The sequence below is a fragment of the Brienomyrus brachyistius genome, chromosome 21, assembly GCF_023856365.1.
Source record: "Brienomyrus brachyistius isolate T26 chromosome 21, BBRACH_0.4, whole genome shotgun sequence".
Taxonomy (NCBI): domain Eukaryota; kingdom Metazoa; phylum Chordata; class Actinopteri; order Osteoglossiformes; family Mormyridae; genus Brienomyrus; species Brienomyrus brachyistius.
Genome location: NC_064553.1, coordinates 15,282,773 through 15,298,758, shown reverse-complemented (window position 1 = coordinate 15,298,758; position 15,986 = coordinate 15,282,773). Strand labels below are relative to the sequence as shown.

The 15,986-nt window shown below is 49.1% G+C and overlaps 2 protein-coding genes across 5 annotated transcripts; both read right to left on the bottom strand.

The window, feature by feature from the left end:
* Window positions 1-2,992: 2,992 nt before the first annotated feature.
* On the bottom strand, window positions 2,993-12,728 carry LOC125716699 (ceramide synthase 1-like). Of its 4 annotated transcripts, none has more exons than XM_048989307.1 (8): window positions 11,676-12,728; window positions 10,015-10,089; window positions 6,557-6,716; window positions 6,238-6,418; window positions 5,745-5,906; window positions 5,508-5,655; window positions 5,187-5,311; window positions 2,993-5,063 (listed from the first exon to the last, which is right to left on the bottom strand). In XM_048989307.1, the coding sequence occupies exons 1-8, from the start codon at window positions 11,931-11,933 to the stop codon at window positions 5,021-5,023; spliced, it is 1,152 nt and encodes a 383-aa protein (XP_048845264.1). In that variant the 5' UTR covers window positions 11,934-12,728; the 3' UTR covers window positions 2,993-5,020. The 4 variants fall into 4 exon arrangements, with proteins under 4 accessions (XP_048845264.1, XP_048845267.1, XP_048845266.1 ...); XM_048989310.1 differs by having other exon boundaries at window positions 9,342-10,666; window positions 11,676-11,790; XM_048989309.1 differs by having other exon boundaries at window positions 10,015-10,666; window positions 11,676-11,790.
* Window positions 12,729-12,882: 154 nt separating this feature from the next.
* cope (COPI coat complex subunit epsilon) lies at window positions 12,883-15,872 on the bottom strand. Its single transcript, XM_048989311.1, has 10 exons — window positions 15,713-15,872; window positions 15,410-15,472; window positions 15,095-15,195; window positions 14,771-14,923; window positions 14,255-14,308; window positions 13,991-14,072; window positions 13,733-13,888; window positions 13,456-13,524; window positions 13,182-13,256; window positions 12,883-13,097 (listed from the first exon to the last, which is right to left on the bottom strand). Exons 1-10 carry the CDS (start codon window positions 15,812-15,814, stop codon window positions 13,050-13,052), a joined length of 903 nt encoding a protein of 300 aa, XP_048845268.1. The 5' UTR covers window positions 15,815-15,872; the 3' UTR covers window positions 12,883-13,049.
* Window positions 15,873-15,986: the final 114 nt, after the last annotated feature.

Here is a 15,986-nt window from a genome sequence, read left to right as displayed (position 1 = left end):
CCAATGCCGAACACTAAGTGGAGAGTAATGTAAAGCTGCGCGCATTTGTAGGGCGCCCAAAGTTAAAAGACCCGGACTGTCTCAGAAATCTAGTGTAAATTCATTACATTATCCACTGTTTCAATGTCTTTCTTGGGTTTTAATCCAAGCAAAGAGTTTGTTGGATGTTTGCTTATCGTTGTGACCATGTTTTTTTTTCACGTGTGGCATCGCTTTGAAATTGTAGATAACACGCTGGCCATATAAGTAAATCACAGTTCCGCTTACAACCATTTAAATGTCATAATAATTGCATTATTACTCATTTGAAGTGTCCGCTATTCACTGTTGTCTCACTATGGTTTATCCAGGAGTACGCTCACGTGATTTGATGGATTATTTTATAAACGTAATATAAATCATCTGCATTTTCGTTCATGGTCACGCTGCAACACAGAAGGAGAAATTGACACATTTTCCCAGCAGTCCCTGGGCAGGCGTCCTCTCCTGTATGCAGGCAATGCGTCTCTTCTCCTTAATGAAGGAAATGACATTATCTCTGTTGTTGATTTGGTAACTGCGCAGGCGCCCCTCCCATTGGAGCACTGGAAGATCAAAACCAGGTCTGGTAGGAGCCAGATCAGTGCGGAGTGAAAATGGCCCAGTTGTCATCTCCCTGCTTCACCCCGAGATTTCAGAGCACAATCGAATTCCTTGTGGTGTTTTCCGTTCCCCTTTCACTCAGTGGTCCAGTTTGCACTCTGTATTTAAGTGAATATAATCTCCTGGGGTCAGTGAGTGCACCTGACTCACTCAGGGGCAGCCAGAGCACCCAGAGACTCCAGCTCCTCAATGACTCCTGCGGATTATGTCAGTTTACAGGTACTGGATACAGTTCAGTACAAGCTGTTTTTAGGGGCTCCTGAAAGGGCTGGGATTCACATTTGAGGAGGTGGGGGTGGTGTTGGATAAGCACCAGCTGCTCCCGACATCTTCTGCTGATGAATCCGTTGAATATCCTCACATGTTGAAGATAAAGAATGCAAGGTTCTCATTGTAGTCATACACATTCCTCCAAATATGGGGCAGTGGTTGTTCTTCGGTTCCCCGGGGGTTTGGGTCTCCCACCCACACTAATGGTGACGTGGCAGCTCCCAGCTGCTGTCTGTGCTGTGGGGTCTGGGGGTAGGGGTGGGGGATTGAACCAAACCACATCAGAGAAGAGAAGAGGCAGACCAGTTAAGGGATCTTGCTTCTTCTGGTTGCGACATGTTGCCATGGCCGTAGATGGCGACAAAGCTTAGGATGACCCGGATCAAGCACTCAAGACCACAACACTGTATGATCAAGATCACATGACTGACACTGTATGACCCAGTCCGTATGACCGAGACTGTGTAATGCAAACCATGTGAGTGACACTGTACAATCAAGAATTTATGACCAAGACTGTACGACCATGACTGTATAACTGAGACTGTACAATCAAGACCTTATGATCAAGACTCTATGATCAAGAGTGTATGACAGAAACTATATGATAAGGAACATATGACTGAAACTGACTGTATTATCATGATTGTATGAGACCGTACAATCAAGGCCCCGTTTAACTAAAGCCAGTCAGGCAGCTTCATCCTGTTTTGTGTTGTTTAAGTTTGGATAGACCATCCTGCTGCGGCCCTGTGCTTTTCCAGGCTGAAGCTCAGCATACCTCGGAGAACATCTCGGCAAACGGGTCTCTAAATGAACTCAGACAATGGACATTAATGCGCTCACTCAGCCACCCCAGACCGCAGCATCAGCCTAATGCATCTGCCTGGCTGGAGACACGCAGCAGAGAGACGCCGGGACTCCCAGGACAACGGCCGTCCTCACCGAGATGGTGGTGGGGGAGGGGGGGGGCTCTATGGCGGTGCACTGAGCCTGTAACGTTCAGTCCTAGTGCAAGTTAGCCCATGGATTCTGTTGCCAGTAAACTCGTTTGCGCTGTCATTTGATCGGAGGGGTTTGTACTCGGCGTCAGGAAATGCGATTACCATAGATACACAAGACGGGAACATCGAGACGCAGGGGCCGCAAAGTGGCGTTCAGGGTAACCGTGGTCCCTATGCCCCTCCACCTCCAGCAGGTGTCTACATGATGCCCCCTAGTGGCCCAGCGCTGAAATGGGAAAGGATATGATGAGGGGCATGCTGGCCTCCCAGACGCATTAACTCAGCATTAATGGGACATCGGCTCTGCATGCCCCCACCCTCCCATTAAGGCCCATCAACATCCACACATCCGCCGTACCACCCCTAGCCAATCACAGGCTGAAACACACCACCTGTATTTCCGGCATGTGACTCCTGTCCAGTCTTGAATGTTTACCCCTGAAAACCTGCAGCCCGTCACTTCATAGCTGTGCTTGCTGGCTGGGACTGAAGATGAAACAAACAGCATGTCTGGTCTGTTAAGGCAGGCTAGTCTCTGACTGTTCCGGAGGCGATTAGGGCTGCACTTTGACGAACCCCAGGGCTACGTCATAATGACATTAAAATGCATAACCCCCTCCATCCGCTGTCATTAGGGTCTCTTTATCTCTTTACTGGTCAGATTATGGACATTTACCTAAATGCATGAGGTTGTATATCCATGACAGAGTGTTGTAAGAACCACAAGGTACCTTATTATGACCGTACTCACTCATCTGTTGTAGGGATTACTTCCGATTACTGTCATCTTAACTGAATAAGCCAACAAGCCTCCATGGGTAATTAATAAAATCTGCAATAACGTCATTATAGCATTATTGTAATTGTGTGGCAATTGTGTAACATTTGTGCCCCCTTCAGGTTCAAAATGGAACTGCAGCATATGGCCACTTGTATGGTGGGGCTGTTATTTGCTGTAGTGCTATGAGCTTGTTAACATTTGTACTGAATTCCTGACAGGCTTGGCCACGAGTCTGTGGACATCATAGTGTGTTACAGTTTTCTACACAATGGAAATAACTACACAACACACTCGGTGCATGTTAAAATCGTTTTATTACAAAAAAATATTTTAGTACCTGGTAATTTTCACCAAACTAGGAGGGTAGAAAGGTTGAGGGTAGATGAGCCAGCTCCCTGAAGGAAAACAGCCTACTATTGTATTCAGATCTGCTCTCCCAGTGCATTATGGGGGAATATGGGTTTTGGCACAAGCCTGATACTGATATATAACACTGTTAGAAAATACGATTTACCCTTCGATAGACGACCCTGAAATGTGGGGTTTCTGAGCTCGGTACAGTGACCCCATATGGATGTCCGGTCAGAAACTCCACGACCAACAAAAGCAGAGAACACAAGTCAATGTTCAACTGACACCTAAGCCAAACTACATGTGAACAAACATGAAACACAAACCAACCGCGATGCGGACATGATGCCATGCTCTAGGTTAGATGGTCTGGAGAGGACATCCAAGAGGATGGGAGCTGGGCAGGAGACCTGGCTTTCTTTGCTTCTAACACTGATTTCTGATTTCACCATGACACACATCAGACCCCCCCCTCCATTAAACCTATGTGCCCCTGGTCAGAGATTTGGTGATCCTTACAATAATGACAAATATAATCCTCACACCTACAATGTCACTGAACGGAGTTAGAAGATTCTTGCACATAACAGTAAAACACATTTATAAAACCTCAGTATGTATAAATTTATCTAAGCGCTTATGGTTACCCCTGATTCTCCACAATCTTCAGTAACGCTATTAAAACAAGCAAATCCGCAGCTGTACCTAAGACTGTCATCGTGTCTTTAGTCACTCGTGGATCAGTCCTTATTACCAACATCTACTTCCCATTAACAAACCTGTTAAATGACATTTAAATTAAAATGAAATACAAATAACTACATAACAAACTACTTCAGTCTGACATGCATCCAGTCCTGCCCAAACAGGTGTGTTGATGTGACATAATTTCCTGTCTATGTGCGCCCTTCGTCAAATAAGATCAGACAGAGGGTGTTTCTCAAAATGTGTACTTAACCATACTTGTGTTCTCGTGTAACGCTTATGCATCATCTTCCACTGCCGAAGACCAGTTCCAATACTAAGAACAAAAGTATAGAGGACGGTAAAAATCTCAGGACAAGACCAATCCCATGATTCATTGCACACCAAGTTCATTCTTGGAAGGCAAGTAAGTAAGATCGCTCTTGCCGAGACCAAGACCAAATACGACGTTTGCATTCTTGGTATTGAGAAGGGTGTCTGGTGAGCGACGTGGCCGAACGACGGCGTGCCATGGGAGAGGGCGGGGCTAGCTGGCAAGTCTCTTTCACAGGGGGCACAACTGTTATTTGATTCGCTCCGAGGGTACGTCCATCTGCCAGTTACCTGTCGCGCCGTGGTGAATGGTATGCTGACCTTATGCTTCCTTTAACAGAAGCTATGGTGTTATGTTTCTCTTGGCCGCTGCTCGGCGGAGGCCTGACAGCCTGTCTGTGCTTCTCTCCGACGGACATTACGACCGTCTCACTGTTGCCGACTGTCAGTCCAAGGCTCAGAATCGCTCTATGGCCACATAACTTCCTTGAGATAAAAAGCCATCTGAAATACCACACAGCACTTAATACTCCCCTTAACGACCGATTCAGGATCAAGTTATGGTCGTCCCCATGACAGTTACTATCAAAGCTGTACAGCTCAGGTCCAGAAAGTAAAAATGCAGACCAAGACTTTGTTCTAACCCACCAGCTGAGTTCTCTGTTACTGTGACTCTTTATGCTCAACTGGTTAGTTGAAACAAAATCTCAGTCCGGATTTTTACTTTCTGCACTTGAACTATCCACCCTTATCAGTCCATATGGGCATCATTTACTTAAAACCACATTCACAGTGCTAGTAAATACAATTAAATAAAACAATTATGCAAATGTTTCATAGCCTAACGTTTTTTTTTTGCAAATCCAGCTACTAATAGTGCCTGTTACAAAAGATCTCCGGCAAGCTGCCATCTTGCAGTTACAGCCAAGTGCAACAGGAGGCGATAGCGATGCTCTCAGAGATTCTTGTCCTTCACCACACCGTTCTGCATATACTTCCTGTAAAACATGTATGGAAACAAGTCAGCCAACAAGCTGTAAGAGAAGCAATCGAAGAAACAGCTCGATGTTTTGGGTCAGGCTGTACCCTTCGTGTGTAATTACCCACAATGCAGCACTCACCCATTTGCGTCCGGCCCACTGACAAACGGCACCTTCCTCGGCTCGCCCTCCTCCTCGTACTCCCTCACATCGCTGAGCTCCTTCATCCTTCCTGTGAGCACCTTCGCCACAAACAGCAGGATGAACTGCGGAGGGGTGAAGACGGGTGTGAGGAGGGCTGGGGGAAGTTACAGGGCGTCCTAACGTACAACACAGCAACTGCTTGGGGAGAGGAGCCTCTATGAGGGGTTCTGAAGCGGTGTCTCATGTTTCAGTCTCAGTGCCCTGATGCCCATCTGCCCACCACCCAGCCATGAGCTATGGAGTTGCAGACTAACTCACCAGGAACCAGTAGATGTTCATTAGAAGCAGCAAGAACAGGAGGAAGTTGAAGAAGAAGTACAAAGGAATGTTGGGGACGGCTTCCAAGCTGGTGATGCAGGTGGCGTAGAGCACTTTGAGTGGGAACCAGTAAAGACGAAACCAGAACCTGTTGGGAGACGTGTCGGGGGGGGGGGGGGTGAGTCTTGGCGGCGACACCAGGGGGTGCCAACCATGCCGGGGGAACTGGGCCCTCACCAACTGAAGCTGAAGCTCACGCATCCCAGGTTGGAGACAACCTCATTGATGAGGTGGCGCCCCCCACCACGGCTCTTGAAGTAGACGTTGAGCTTGGTGAGCTCCAGCTGCACGTCGCTGATGTCATGGAGGAAGAGGACCAGGACACCCACGTTGTGGTACCTGTGGGGCAGGGGGGCCGAAGGTCCTTAAATCACCCTAACAAGAGCTTGGAGCTACACGGGTAACCTGGGATCTGGAAGATCAGTGAGATAAATTGGATCGGCATGAGTAGATAGCTGAGGTCCACAAAGTTAAGATCCAGATCAATTTTGTTTCAACCACCCAGTTCTCTGTGATTTACTGTGATGTTCTCTGTCCCTTTACTTTAATATGTAAAATTTTATATTTAAATGATTGATTGAAACAAAATGTTTATTTTCTGGACCTGAACTATCCACCTCTGTGGATGAGAATATTTTCTGGCCATTTAACTGGGTTAGAGCGCCCCCACCTGAAGGCGTAGGAGAATGCGATGAGTGCCAGCGTGATGAGGTGATGGGCCAGCATGACGATGGAGTCCCGCCTCCAGGCATCCATGTACAGGGTGGCGTATATCGAGTGGCCATAGAAGCTGCCCTGGATCAGGTAGGCGATGGCAATGTCACAGGGCACCCGCATGCCGCTCTGCCAGCCTAGCCAGAACAAGCAAGCCACCAGGGGGAGCAGTCAACAAGGACCTCAACTGTATTCCACCCACAGTAACAGGAATACTCTTATGTAGGTGCTTGACATGAACTTTGTCATTGGATACTTGGAGGCCTCTTTCATACCATGGAAGGCAGATCCGGGGTCCTGGAAGAAGGAGTATCCAGCGAAGAACAGCAGGTAGGCGCTGTAGGACCAGGCCAGTGTGTAGAAGGTCAGCTTCCAGGCACTCTCTGGCATCTTGGCCGCATCTTTGGGCTGCAGGCGAGACCAGCGAGCGAGAGGCTGAATGGGGAAGAAAGAGGGCAATGATGGTCAGAGACACAGTCAGAGAGACAGTCGGACAGACAGGCATTCAGACAGACAGAGATATGGTCAGATAGACGGTCAGGAACTCAGTCAGACAGGCAGTCAGACAATCAAAGACTGTCAGACAGACAGTCAGTCAAGGATATAGTCAGTCAGACATACAGTTAGACAGCCAGTCAGACAGACAGTCAGACAAGCAGTCAGTCAGATGGTCAGCAGCATTTACAGACAGTCAGACAGGCAGTCAGTCAGATGGTCAGGGACACTGACTGACAGTCAGACAGGCAGTCAGTCAGATGGTCAGGGACACTGACTGACAGTCAGACAGGCAGTCAGTCAGATGGTCAGGGACACTGACAGACAGTCAGACAAGCAGTCAGTCAGATGGTCAGCGGCACTGACAGGCAGTCAGACAGATGGTCAGGGACACTGATAGACAGTCAGACAGGCAGTCAGTCAGATGGTCAGGGACACTGACAGACAGTCAGACAAGCAGTCAGTCAGATGGTCAGCGGCACTGACAGTCAGTCAGTCAGATGGTCAGCGGCACTGACAGGCAGTTAGACAGGCAGTCAGTGAGATGGTCACTGGCACTGACAGACAGTCATACAGGCAGTCAGTCAGATGGTCAGGGACACTGACAGACAGTCAGACAAGCAGTCAGTCAGATGGTCAGTGGCACTGACAGGCAGTCAGACAGGCAGTCAGTCAGATGGTCAGCGGCACTGACAGTCAGTCAGTCAGATGGTCAGCGGCAGTGACAGACAGTCAGTCAGTCAGATGGTCAGGGACACTGACTGACAGTCAGACAGGCAGTCAGTCAGATGGTCAGGGACACTGACAGACAGTCAGACAAGCAGTCAGTCAGATGGTCAGCGGCACTGGCAGGCAGTCAGACAGATGGTCAGGGACACTGATAGACAGTCAGACAGGCAGTCAGTCAGATGGTCAGGGACACTGACAAACAGTCAGACAGGCAGTCAGTCAGATGGTCAGGGACACTGACAGACAGTCAGACAAGCAGTCAGTCAGATGGTCAGCGGCACTGACAGGCAGTCAGACAGATGGTCAGGGACACTGATAGACAGTCAGACAGGCAGTCAGTCAGATGGTCAGGGACACTGACAGAGAGTCAGACAAGCAGTCAGTCAGATGGTCAGCGGCACTGACAGTCAGTCAGTCAGATGGTCAGCGGCACTGACAGGCAGTTAGACAGGCAGTCAGTGAGATGGTCACCGGCACTGACAGACAGTCATACAGGCAGTCAGTCAGATGGTCAGGGACACTGACAGACAGTCAGACAAGCAGTCAGTCAGATGGTCAGTGGCACTGACAGGCAGTCAGACAGGCAGTCAGTCAGATGGTAGATGGTCAGCGGCACTGACAGTCAGTCAGTCAGATGGTCAGCCGCAGTGACAGACAGTCAGTCAGTTAGATGGTCAGGAACACTGACAAACAGTCAGACAGGCAGTCAGTCAGATGGTCAGGGACACTGACAGTCAGTCAGTCAGATGGTCAGCGGCACTGACAGGCAGTTAGACAGGCAGTCAGTGAGATGGTCACCGGCACTGACAGACAGTCATACAGGCAGTCAGTCAGATGGTCAGGGACACTGACAGACAGTCAGACAAGCAGTCAGTCAGATGGTCAGTGGCACTGACAGGCAGTCAGACAGGCAGTCAGTCAGATGGTCAGCGGCACTGACAGACAGTCAGTCAGTCAGATGGTCAGGGACACTGACAGACAGTCAAACAAGCAGTCAGTCAGATGGTCAGCGGCACTGACAGACAGTCAGTCAGTCAGATGGTCAGGGACACTGACAGATAGTCAGACAGGCAGTCAGTCAGATGGTCAGCGGCACTGATAGACAGTCAGACAGGCAGTCAGACACACACACACACAGCTGTCCAGGAGCTTGGTGTTTCCCAGTATGACCCAGACAGGCACAACAGATAGAGGAAATTGTGTCCACTCCCCAACACATCCTCATATTACTCAAGAGCAGTCGCTCATTGTGGGCCAGCCGATCAGAGATGGCCACGCCTGCCCCGTGTATCACTCTCACCCTAAACAAATGATCCGGAAATTCGTGGCTGACGGCCCAGCAGGCACAACGGACTCCTCATAAATTTTTATTTTTTCAAAGGTCTCCATGGTAACAGCAGCCTGCGTTGCCATGGTGAGTGTGAGGCATTCTTTCCATGTTTGCTGACTGCACTCAGTCGCTCCTCAGCTTCAGATCATATTCTGTCCCCCCATCCCACCCCCGTGTCTCGCGCAATTTTATAAGGAGGCAGAGTGTTGATTAAAAAAAATACACACAGAGACAACAGACCAAATAAATGCAAAATAAAGCCAATGTGGTGATTTAAATTAAAGTCCAGTGCAGGGTCACTGTATTAATACAGGTTAAATATATCTGTCTGCACAGGTACAGACAAGGCCACCCAACCCCACCCCTGAGTACCACCCCCCAGGTGTGTCAAACAGGAACCATGGCAGAGGATGTCTTGATTGTGGGACTAGGGTTCCTCGCCCAGTCTGAGCCTATTCCTGCTCAGTAGTTTTCCCCACAATAGCCAAGATATTCTGGGATTCTACCTTGTATCTTTTCAGCCATTCACTGGAACATAGGAAGAATTTCAGCTCAACCTTCCATCCAGCTCGTCATGTTTTCTGCACCAGTGGAGGATCTCTGGGTGGGGGAGATCTCAGTGGGATAGAAGGGAGGAAGCAGGCAAGGCCAGCCTGTCAGACCTGACCTCGGATGCCTGAGAGGACAGCGGCAAAGGGCAAGGCTGAATCCCAGCTCACAGCGTGGTCACACAGGCACCAGTGTCCGAAGGAAGAGGGACACAAATCCAGCAGCCGGGAATCATGGGAAACATCAACTGGGACAGATGGCAGCTTGTGACTGATGGTGTATCCTGCGGCGATGTTGTTAACCTTCCCCCCAGGTTTCATACAATGGTCTGCTTGTCCTCTGGGCTGAGCCATGGATTGGGGGGGGGGGGGAGGGGTCCACCCAAGTGGAGATGGGGCTAACTAAGCCCCCAGAATTATTATTACCTGCACCACCATTGTCGTTCTGGTCCTCTGCCCCTTTTGGCTGCCCGGAAATTTGACCCGCAAGCACAGCCCTTTCACAAAGGTACAACAGCCAGTCTCCCTGGCAACCTGGGCCAGCAGCCCAAATTACACTAAATGTAACATAACATGCATTCGTCTACCTAAAAATGTTCATCAGAAATGTGGGTGGACGGGTATAGCTGACCATTTTGTTTCGTGCAGTTATTTTGTGTATGTTCCCCAGCTCCCCCGTAGTGCTGAATACCTGCCACCAAGGGTCCTGGGACATAGAAGAGGAGGAAATCGGTCTGGATTAAACTGCATTTTGGTCCGGACATGAAAATACAGGACAAATCAAATCTCGTATTGGTTTAAAATGGGACACAGCATTTTATTTTTCAACACTGAAAGATCCTGTAAAATATAGGTGGCAACTCTAGGTTTAAATTTTTATTAAACAAGGTTAGCTGAATCCCCTGGGTTTCAGCCTGAGTAAGCAGATGCATTAAAGTGCCCCAGGACAGCCATAAACCACGGAGCCCTGCTCTGGACAAAACAGCAAAATGCCCTTTCTCCAACCAGATGGATCTGTGAAAGGAGTAATGTAGGTCAGGGGCTCTCGTTGGGACGTCCTGCTTCCTTTGCCCCTGAGCTGGCAGTATGGAGTCCATTACATAACCAGGCAGGTCCAAAAAGAAGTGTATTCAAAAGCCAGCCACAGTCAACAACCCCCAGAGAAAATGCCGGAAAACTCAAGCCCACAGGGGCGTTTGTGTAGCAGACACGCTGCTGTACTCTGACGAGGATCCGTAGCTTGCTGTCCATCACCATCACTCTGGTATTGAGACGTGTGACCCCTGGAGTGTAGCGAATGGGGGGGGGGGGGGGGGGGGGGGGAGGAGGAGAGACCCTGATAATAGGAAGGCTGAGGCAGAAGAGATTCCCACACAGGGGGCAGCATGAGGCTAAGTGGGCTAAGGCTGTATGCCTGTAATCAGAAGGTCACTAGTTCAAACCCAGCCTCAGCACGTCTGCAGGTCCTTGAGCAAGGCCCCTAACACCGCCCCCCCCCCATCACCTACCTGGGCGCCACAACAGGTGGCTACCCTTCACAGCCAGCTTATTCTACAAAGAGCAAGTTAGGGGAGGAATAAAGACAATTGCCCCACAGGTATCAATAAAGCATCTATTATTGTTATGATATTCTCCCACCGGACTTGTCACTGGACTCATTTTCCCATGATCCTCTAAGCTATGGAAGGCCTGTGACTGGCGCTAAGACTGTATACAGAGTGCAAACCTATGGCTGCTAGGGAGGGAGAACCAGATAAAAAAAAAATCAAGACTGTCCTCATACGTAGTGACAAACACTGACGACCTGGAGGACTGAGAGAAGAGAACAGATTTAATGGCAATGAGAATGCAGTCAGACACACGGTAACATGACATCTGACTGAGCAGCCTAACCCATCCGGGACGTCTGCCAGTGAGTGCAACCATGTGTCCCGTCCGCAGAATCATTTCGGGTTACCAGAGACCTGGTTGGAAGCCAGAATTATTGATTGGAATAACGATCGCTAGGAGGGGTAACGGTCCCACCCTAAAAACTAGGACTGGGGATGGTGACATTGCTGGCAAAGACTGCTGATTATAGTCACAGAAAATCTAGAACAATAAAAAAAGAAATATAATCAGAAAGAAAAAACAATCAGTAAACGAGTCGATCTGGATTTTGAAAAAGTTAAAAGTTAGACTTTAAAAAGGACATAAGAAGCTGGGTCATAGTCAGCCCCGAATCTCTCAGCAATAAAAACGCCCGCCCGCGCACGCACGCACGCACACACACACACACACACAGAGATGTACCTGGAAGACGTAAGCTGTCATCCCCCCGCGCATCGCCGTCCAGAACACGGTGCACAGAAGAAAGAGAGCCAGCTCAACCCAGGTGATGTGAGCATTGGTCATGAGCGTACTCCGGGACAACTCCCACCCGCAGTCTGTGCAGCCCTTCAGGGCGGCCAGCATGACGGCGTATCCGCGGCTGATGAGCTCCGCATATCCCGGCATGGGCTCCCCCTCACTTAGGAGGATGCGGCCGTCCTCATTATGGCGCTCCATCATGGCTCCAACGCGTTTTCTCAAACGTCCAGTTTACCGCTGTCCTTATTATTATTACAGTGATTATAACGCTGACTAGTATTCGCTCCCTCCAAATCAGAGCCGCCTTTCAGTCTCTTTAAACCTTCAATCTTTGTCCAAGAGATACCAGTTTGTCATCCACGCGCTCCAGCAGCGTCCGCAGGAAAGATGCAGCATCAAACGCGTTTCCGGATAAAATGCACGCAAGGAAAATCCGCACGAGTCATGACGAGAGGCGAAAGCAATTGACTGGGAGACGGTCAGCTCGGATTCACCCGCGGCCAGATGCGTCGCTTCTCATCTCGCATTTTGCGCTCCCCGTAGCCACACACACGTCTCCGGGTTTGCGCCTTAAAATGCGCACCGCCTGCTCTCCCCTCCGGGCCCGATCAGCACCCCCCTGATGTTATATAATACCCACGACAAGGATCCATAGGGGGTAACGCGCTTGGATCTGGGGGCGGGGGATCTGAAATGAAAAACCCGGCGGACGCGTGTTTCTGAGCGTCACGTATGCTCGGTCAGCAGCCGGAGAGCGCAAGCATGGCGACGCATCGCCTGTGGGGTTTATGAAAAGGGTTTTCGCGAAAAAAGAACCGCTTATCGGGGTCCTGGAGTCGCCTGATCGCCTATCGGGGTGAAGCTCAGACAATCTCATCGGGGTGACGTCCGCATGGTCTTATTTTTGAGCCGCTTCCATTTAAAGGGCCAGTCCCGCACTATTGGCGCTTCACTATATAGCGTCTTTCCTGCCCTAGCGGCTTAATCTCAATTTTCTTCCATCAACTCCCATGTCACCCAGCCTGCTATCGCATTAATACGCGTAGAGGATGCGTGTTTGACTGACAGCCCTAAACAGGGTAAAAAAGAAAAGAAACGTCACAGGTTCAAATCGACACCTTTTACAAAGAAACGAGAGAGCAGCGCCATCTGCAGGAGATGAGGTTTTATTTATGTCAAACTGGAATGCTTTACATTATCTACATGACATATAGGGGACTGGAAGGAAAGACGTGAAGTGAAAATAGATCTAAGTTATAAACTATAGCATGTCGCGGTTGCCGGGGATGAAGACCTTTTCCAGGCTGATCCAGCATCCTAAACGCCGGGGGCATACTGCATGGCCAGACGATCGAACTCATTCTCCTGAAAGAGAGAGAGATGGAGCATTTAACTGAGGACATGGTGAGAAACGCAGGAGGCCTGGAAAGAGGATACGGAATATCGCACCTTGATGAAATAGTCCTTAATGAAAGGGTGCATCCTGTGTGCATCCTTCATCTGAGACAAGTAGCGGTTTGTTACCTGCACAAAGAAATCCATCATCATCATCTTCAGCACACAGTAAGAACATTTTTTTGGAAACAAAAATGTTTTTTTTTTTTTTTTTTTTTTTAAAATATAACAACTTTGGACATTTTGAAATGTTAACCCTATAAACAAATTATTTATAGGAAGATTAAAATGGGGGGGGGGGGGGGGGGGGGACTGTAGCTGGCCTCACCTCTGGAACTTTTCCCAGGTGCTGCGTCAAAACGATGAGGTTGATCAGCGTCTCAGGGTGGCTGCTGTCCTGTTACAGCACAGAGGCGACACACAAAGACAGTCAGGACCATCAGATCTGGGGGGGGGGGGGGGGGGGGTAACGTCACCAATTATTTTCTGCCCTAATAGGTTTCACTCAGTGGCAATCAAATGTCAGGGTGTGCTGCATAATGCAAAGGGCATTTATTACCACCTACAGGCTGGCCAGAGGCAGGGTTAGTCCCCAGTGGCCTCACCTTGTCCAGTGCCTCCTGCAGCACCCCCTCGGCCTCCTCCCACTTGTTCTGTGCCATGTGACAAGCTGCCTGACCATTCAACAGGAGCAGCGTCGCCGAGTATTTGTCTGACATTTCTTGGAAGATGTAGTAGGCGTCCTGCAGTTTCTCGCCACCCTATTCCACAGGGAACACAATTTTTTTAAAATCATGTGTTTCCCGCCAAATGAGTGGACCTCCCGTACCCAGGAGGATGCTGGGAGTGTGAGCGACGCTCACCGTGGCCAGGTTGACCCAGGCGGTGGCCAGCTGGGTCAGTGTGGCATCCTCATCCCGTTCCTGCATCTTCTTCAGCTCTTTCCTGCGCAAGAACCCGGCGAAAAGAAAAATAATCAGGGACCGCTGCTGTACCCCCTGAGGACCAGCAGGGGTCTCCAGATGTCAAAATCACAGTTGACATCACTCCCAGAGAAGCAGGGGCTTAAACACTTGACTCTTAATTGCCTCGTTCCTCTAGTTGCAACGTTTAGATAGGAATCATACCTGGCCAGATCCAGCCGATCCAGCTTCAGCAGGACCTGAATAGTCATGCCCATGCTGGGGAGGAGGAAAGAAAGGGTTAAGTACCTGGGTGCTATAGCACAAGGCTAGATTATTGGGTTAGCAAGATAATTTGTCAGATTTAAGGTAGTAAGAGCTAAATGTAAGTGAACGAAGATAATGTCCATTGTAAATCTGACAAGTTAACTTGCTTTGTAATACCTGCACCTGATCTCAAGTAAAGGCCACAGACTGTGGATAAAACAGCCTCTTCTATGACCTGGGGGGGTGTTCCACAAAGCAGGATTTCTTTCTTAGCTGGATAACTTGTTGGATTTAAGGTAGTTAGGGCTAAATGAACTACAAGTGTGTTCACATACGTTTAGCCCAAAAGTTATCCGGCAAAGCAAGAAATCCTGCTTTATGGAACACCCCAAGTAACCTCACCCTCTACAGCCTGGCCCCGCCCCCCACAGTCTGGCCCCGCCCCCACAGTCTGGCCCCGCCCCCAGCTCCTACCACTCCAAGCTGTCGCCCTGGTGCAGAGTGCGTAGTGCCATGTCAGTGTTCATCTCCTGGAAGTATATGGAAGCGGCCATGAGTAGGAAGGTTGTGTTTGCCGCATCCACGCTCTTGGCCATCTTCTTGTCGAGATCGACCACGATGGCATCCCTTTAGAAAGACACGGACATGGTTTTGTTACCAAGGCACTGCACTGTGAGCTGCTCCCTCCACCACTACGACACCTGCTACTCAGTCTGAACTTTCAACACTAAGAGCTCATGATCCACAATAACCTGCCCGCACACATTACATTAAATACGCATCATCCATCCCGCTGACCTCTTGCCCTCGGCAGACAAGTATTCAGCATACATCCGGATAGCCTGCAGCTCGACGGGGGAGCTCGGCTTCACGTCTTCCAGAACGACGCCATACTTCCTCTGAAAAAGAATGAGCGGGATCACAGGGACCTGGAGAAATCTTGACATTTATAAAACATACTGACCCGTTCAACTACCCAATTACTGTTTTATTTTTTGCACACCCCCCATACACGGGTCCTTTCACAGCTAATGATGAACGAGCCAGCCGTTAGCAACACTGATACTCAGACAAACGTTAGAAAAAGGAGATTTATGTAAGCGGTTAACTTGCCTGGGCTATATAAGCTCGATACAGAAACGTGTCTCTTTCGATCTCCTTCTCTGGGCTCGACGGCTGAAAAGAGGTAAGATACGGTACTGTTTACATATTCACATGGCGACTACTGACGCCGGATCGACAGTCAACATCAGTCACAGCGGAGAGAAACCGTGATCTAAAGCGTAAATCAGATGTAAAGCGTATAAAATACGAAACATTAAAGAAAAAATATTATATGTGATAAGCATGACTGAGATTACAGCATGCACATAAAGAGTATCTCGAAATCAGATCGCTGTTATTATTGTATTATACCTTAACTTTCTGTGCTTCATTGATGCATTGCTGATAGCTTCCGATATAATAAGCATTTTTCACGTCGAATAACTCGTCTACTTCTCCCTGCTGCGACGCCATGTTGACAGAATTCGCCGTCTTCCTGACCACGTAGCGTATGTGTCGTAATTTCCGAGCATGCGCATTTACGCTACGGCATCTGCGCACATGCAGCGTGAGGCTGAGGTTTTGTTGCGGGAAAGTGCAGTGTTATATTAATTGAATTTGTTTCAAGTCTAATTAATTATAATCT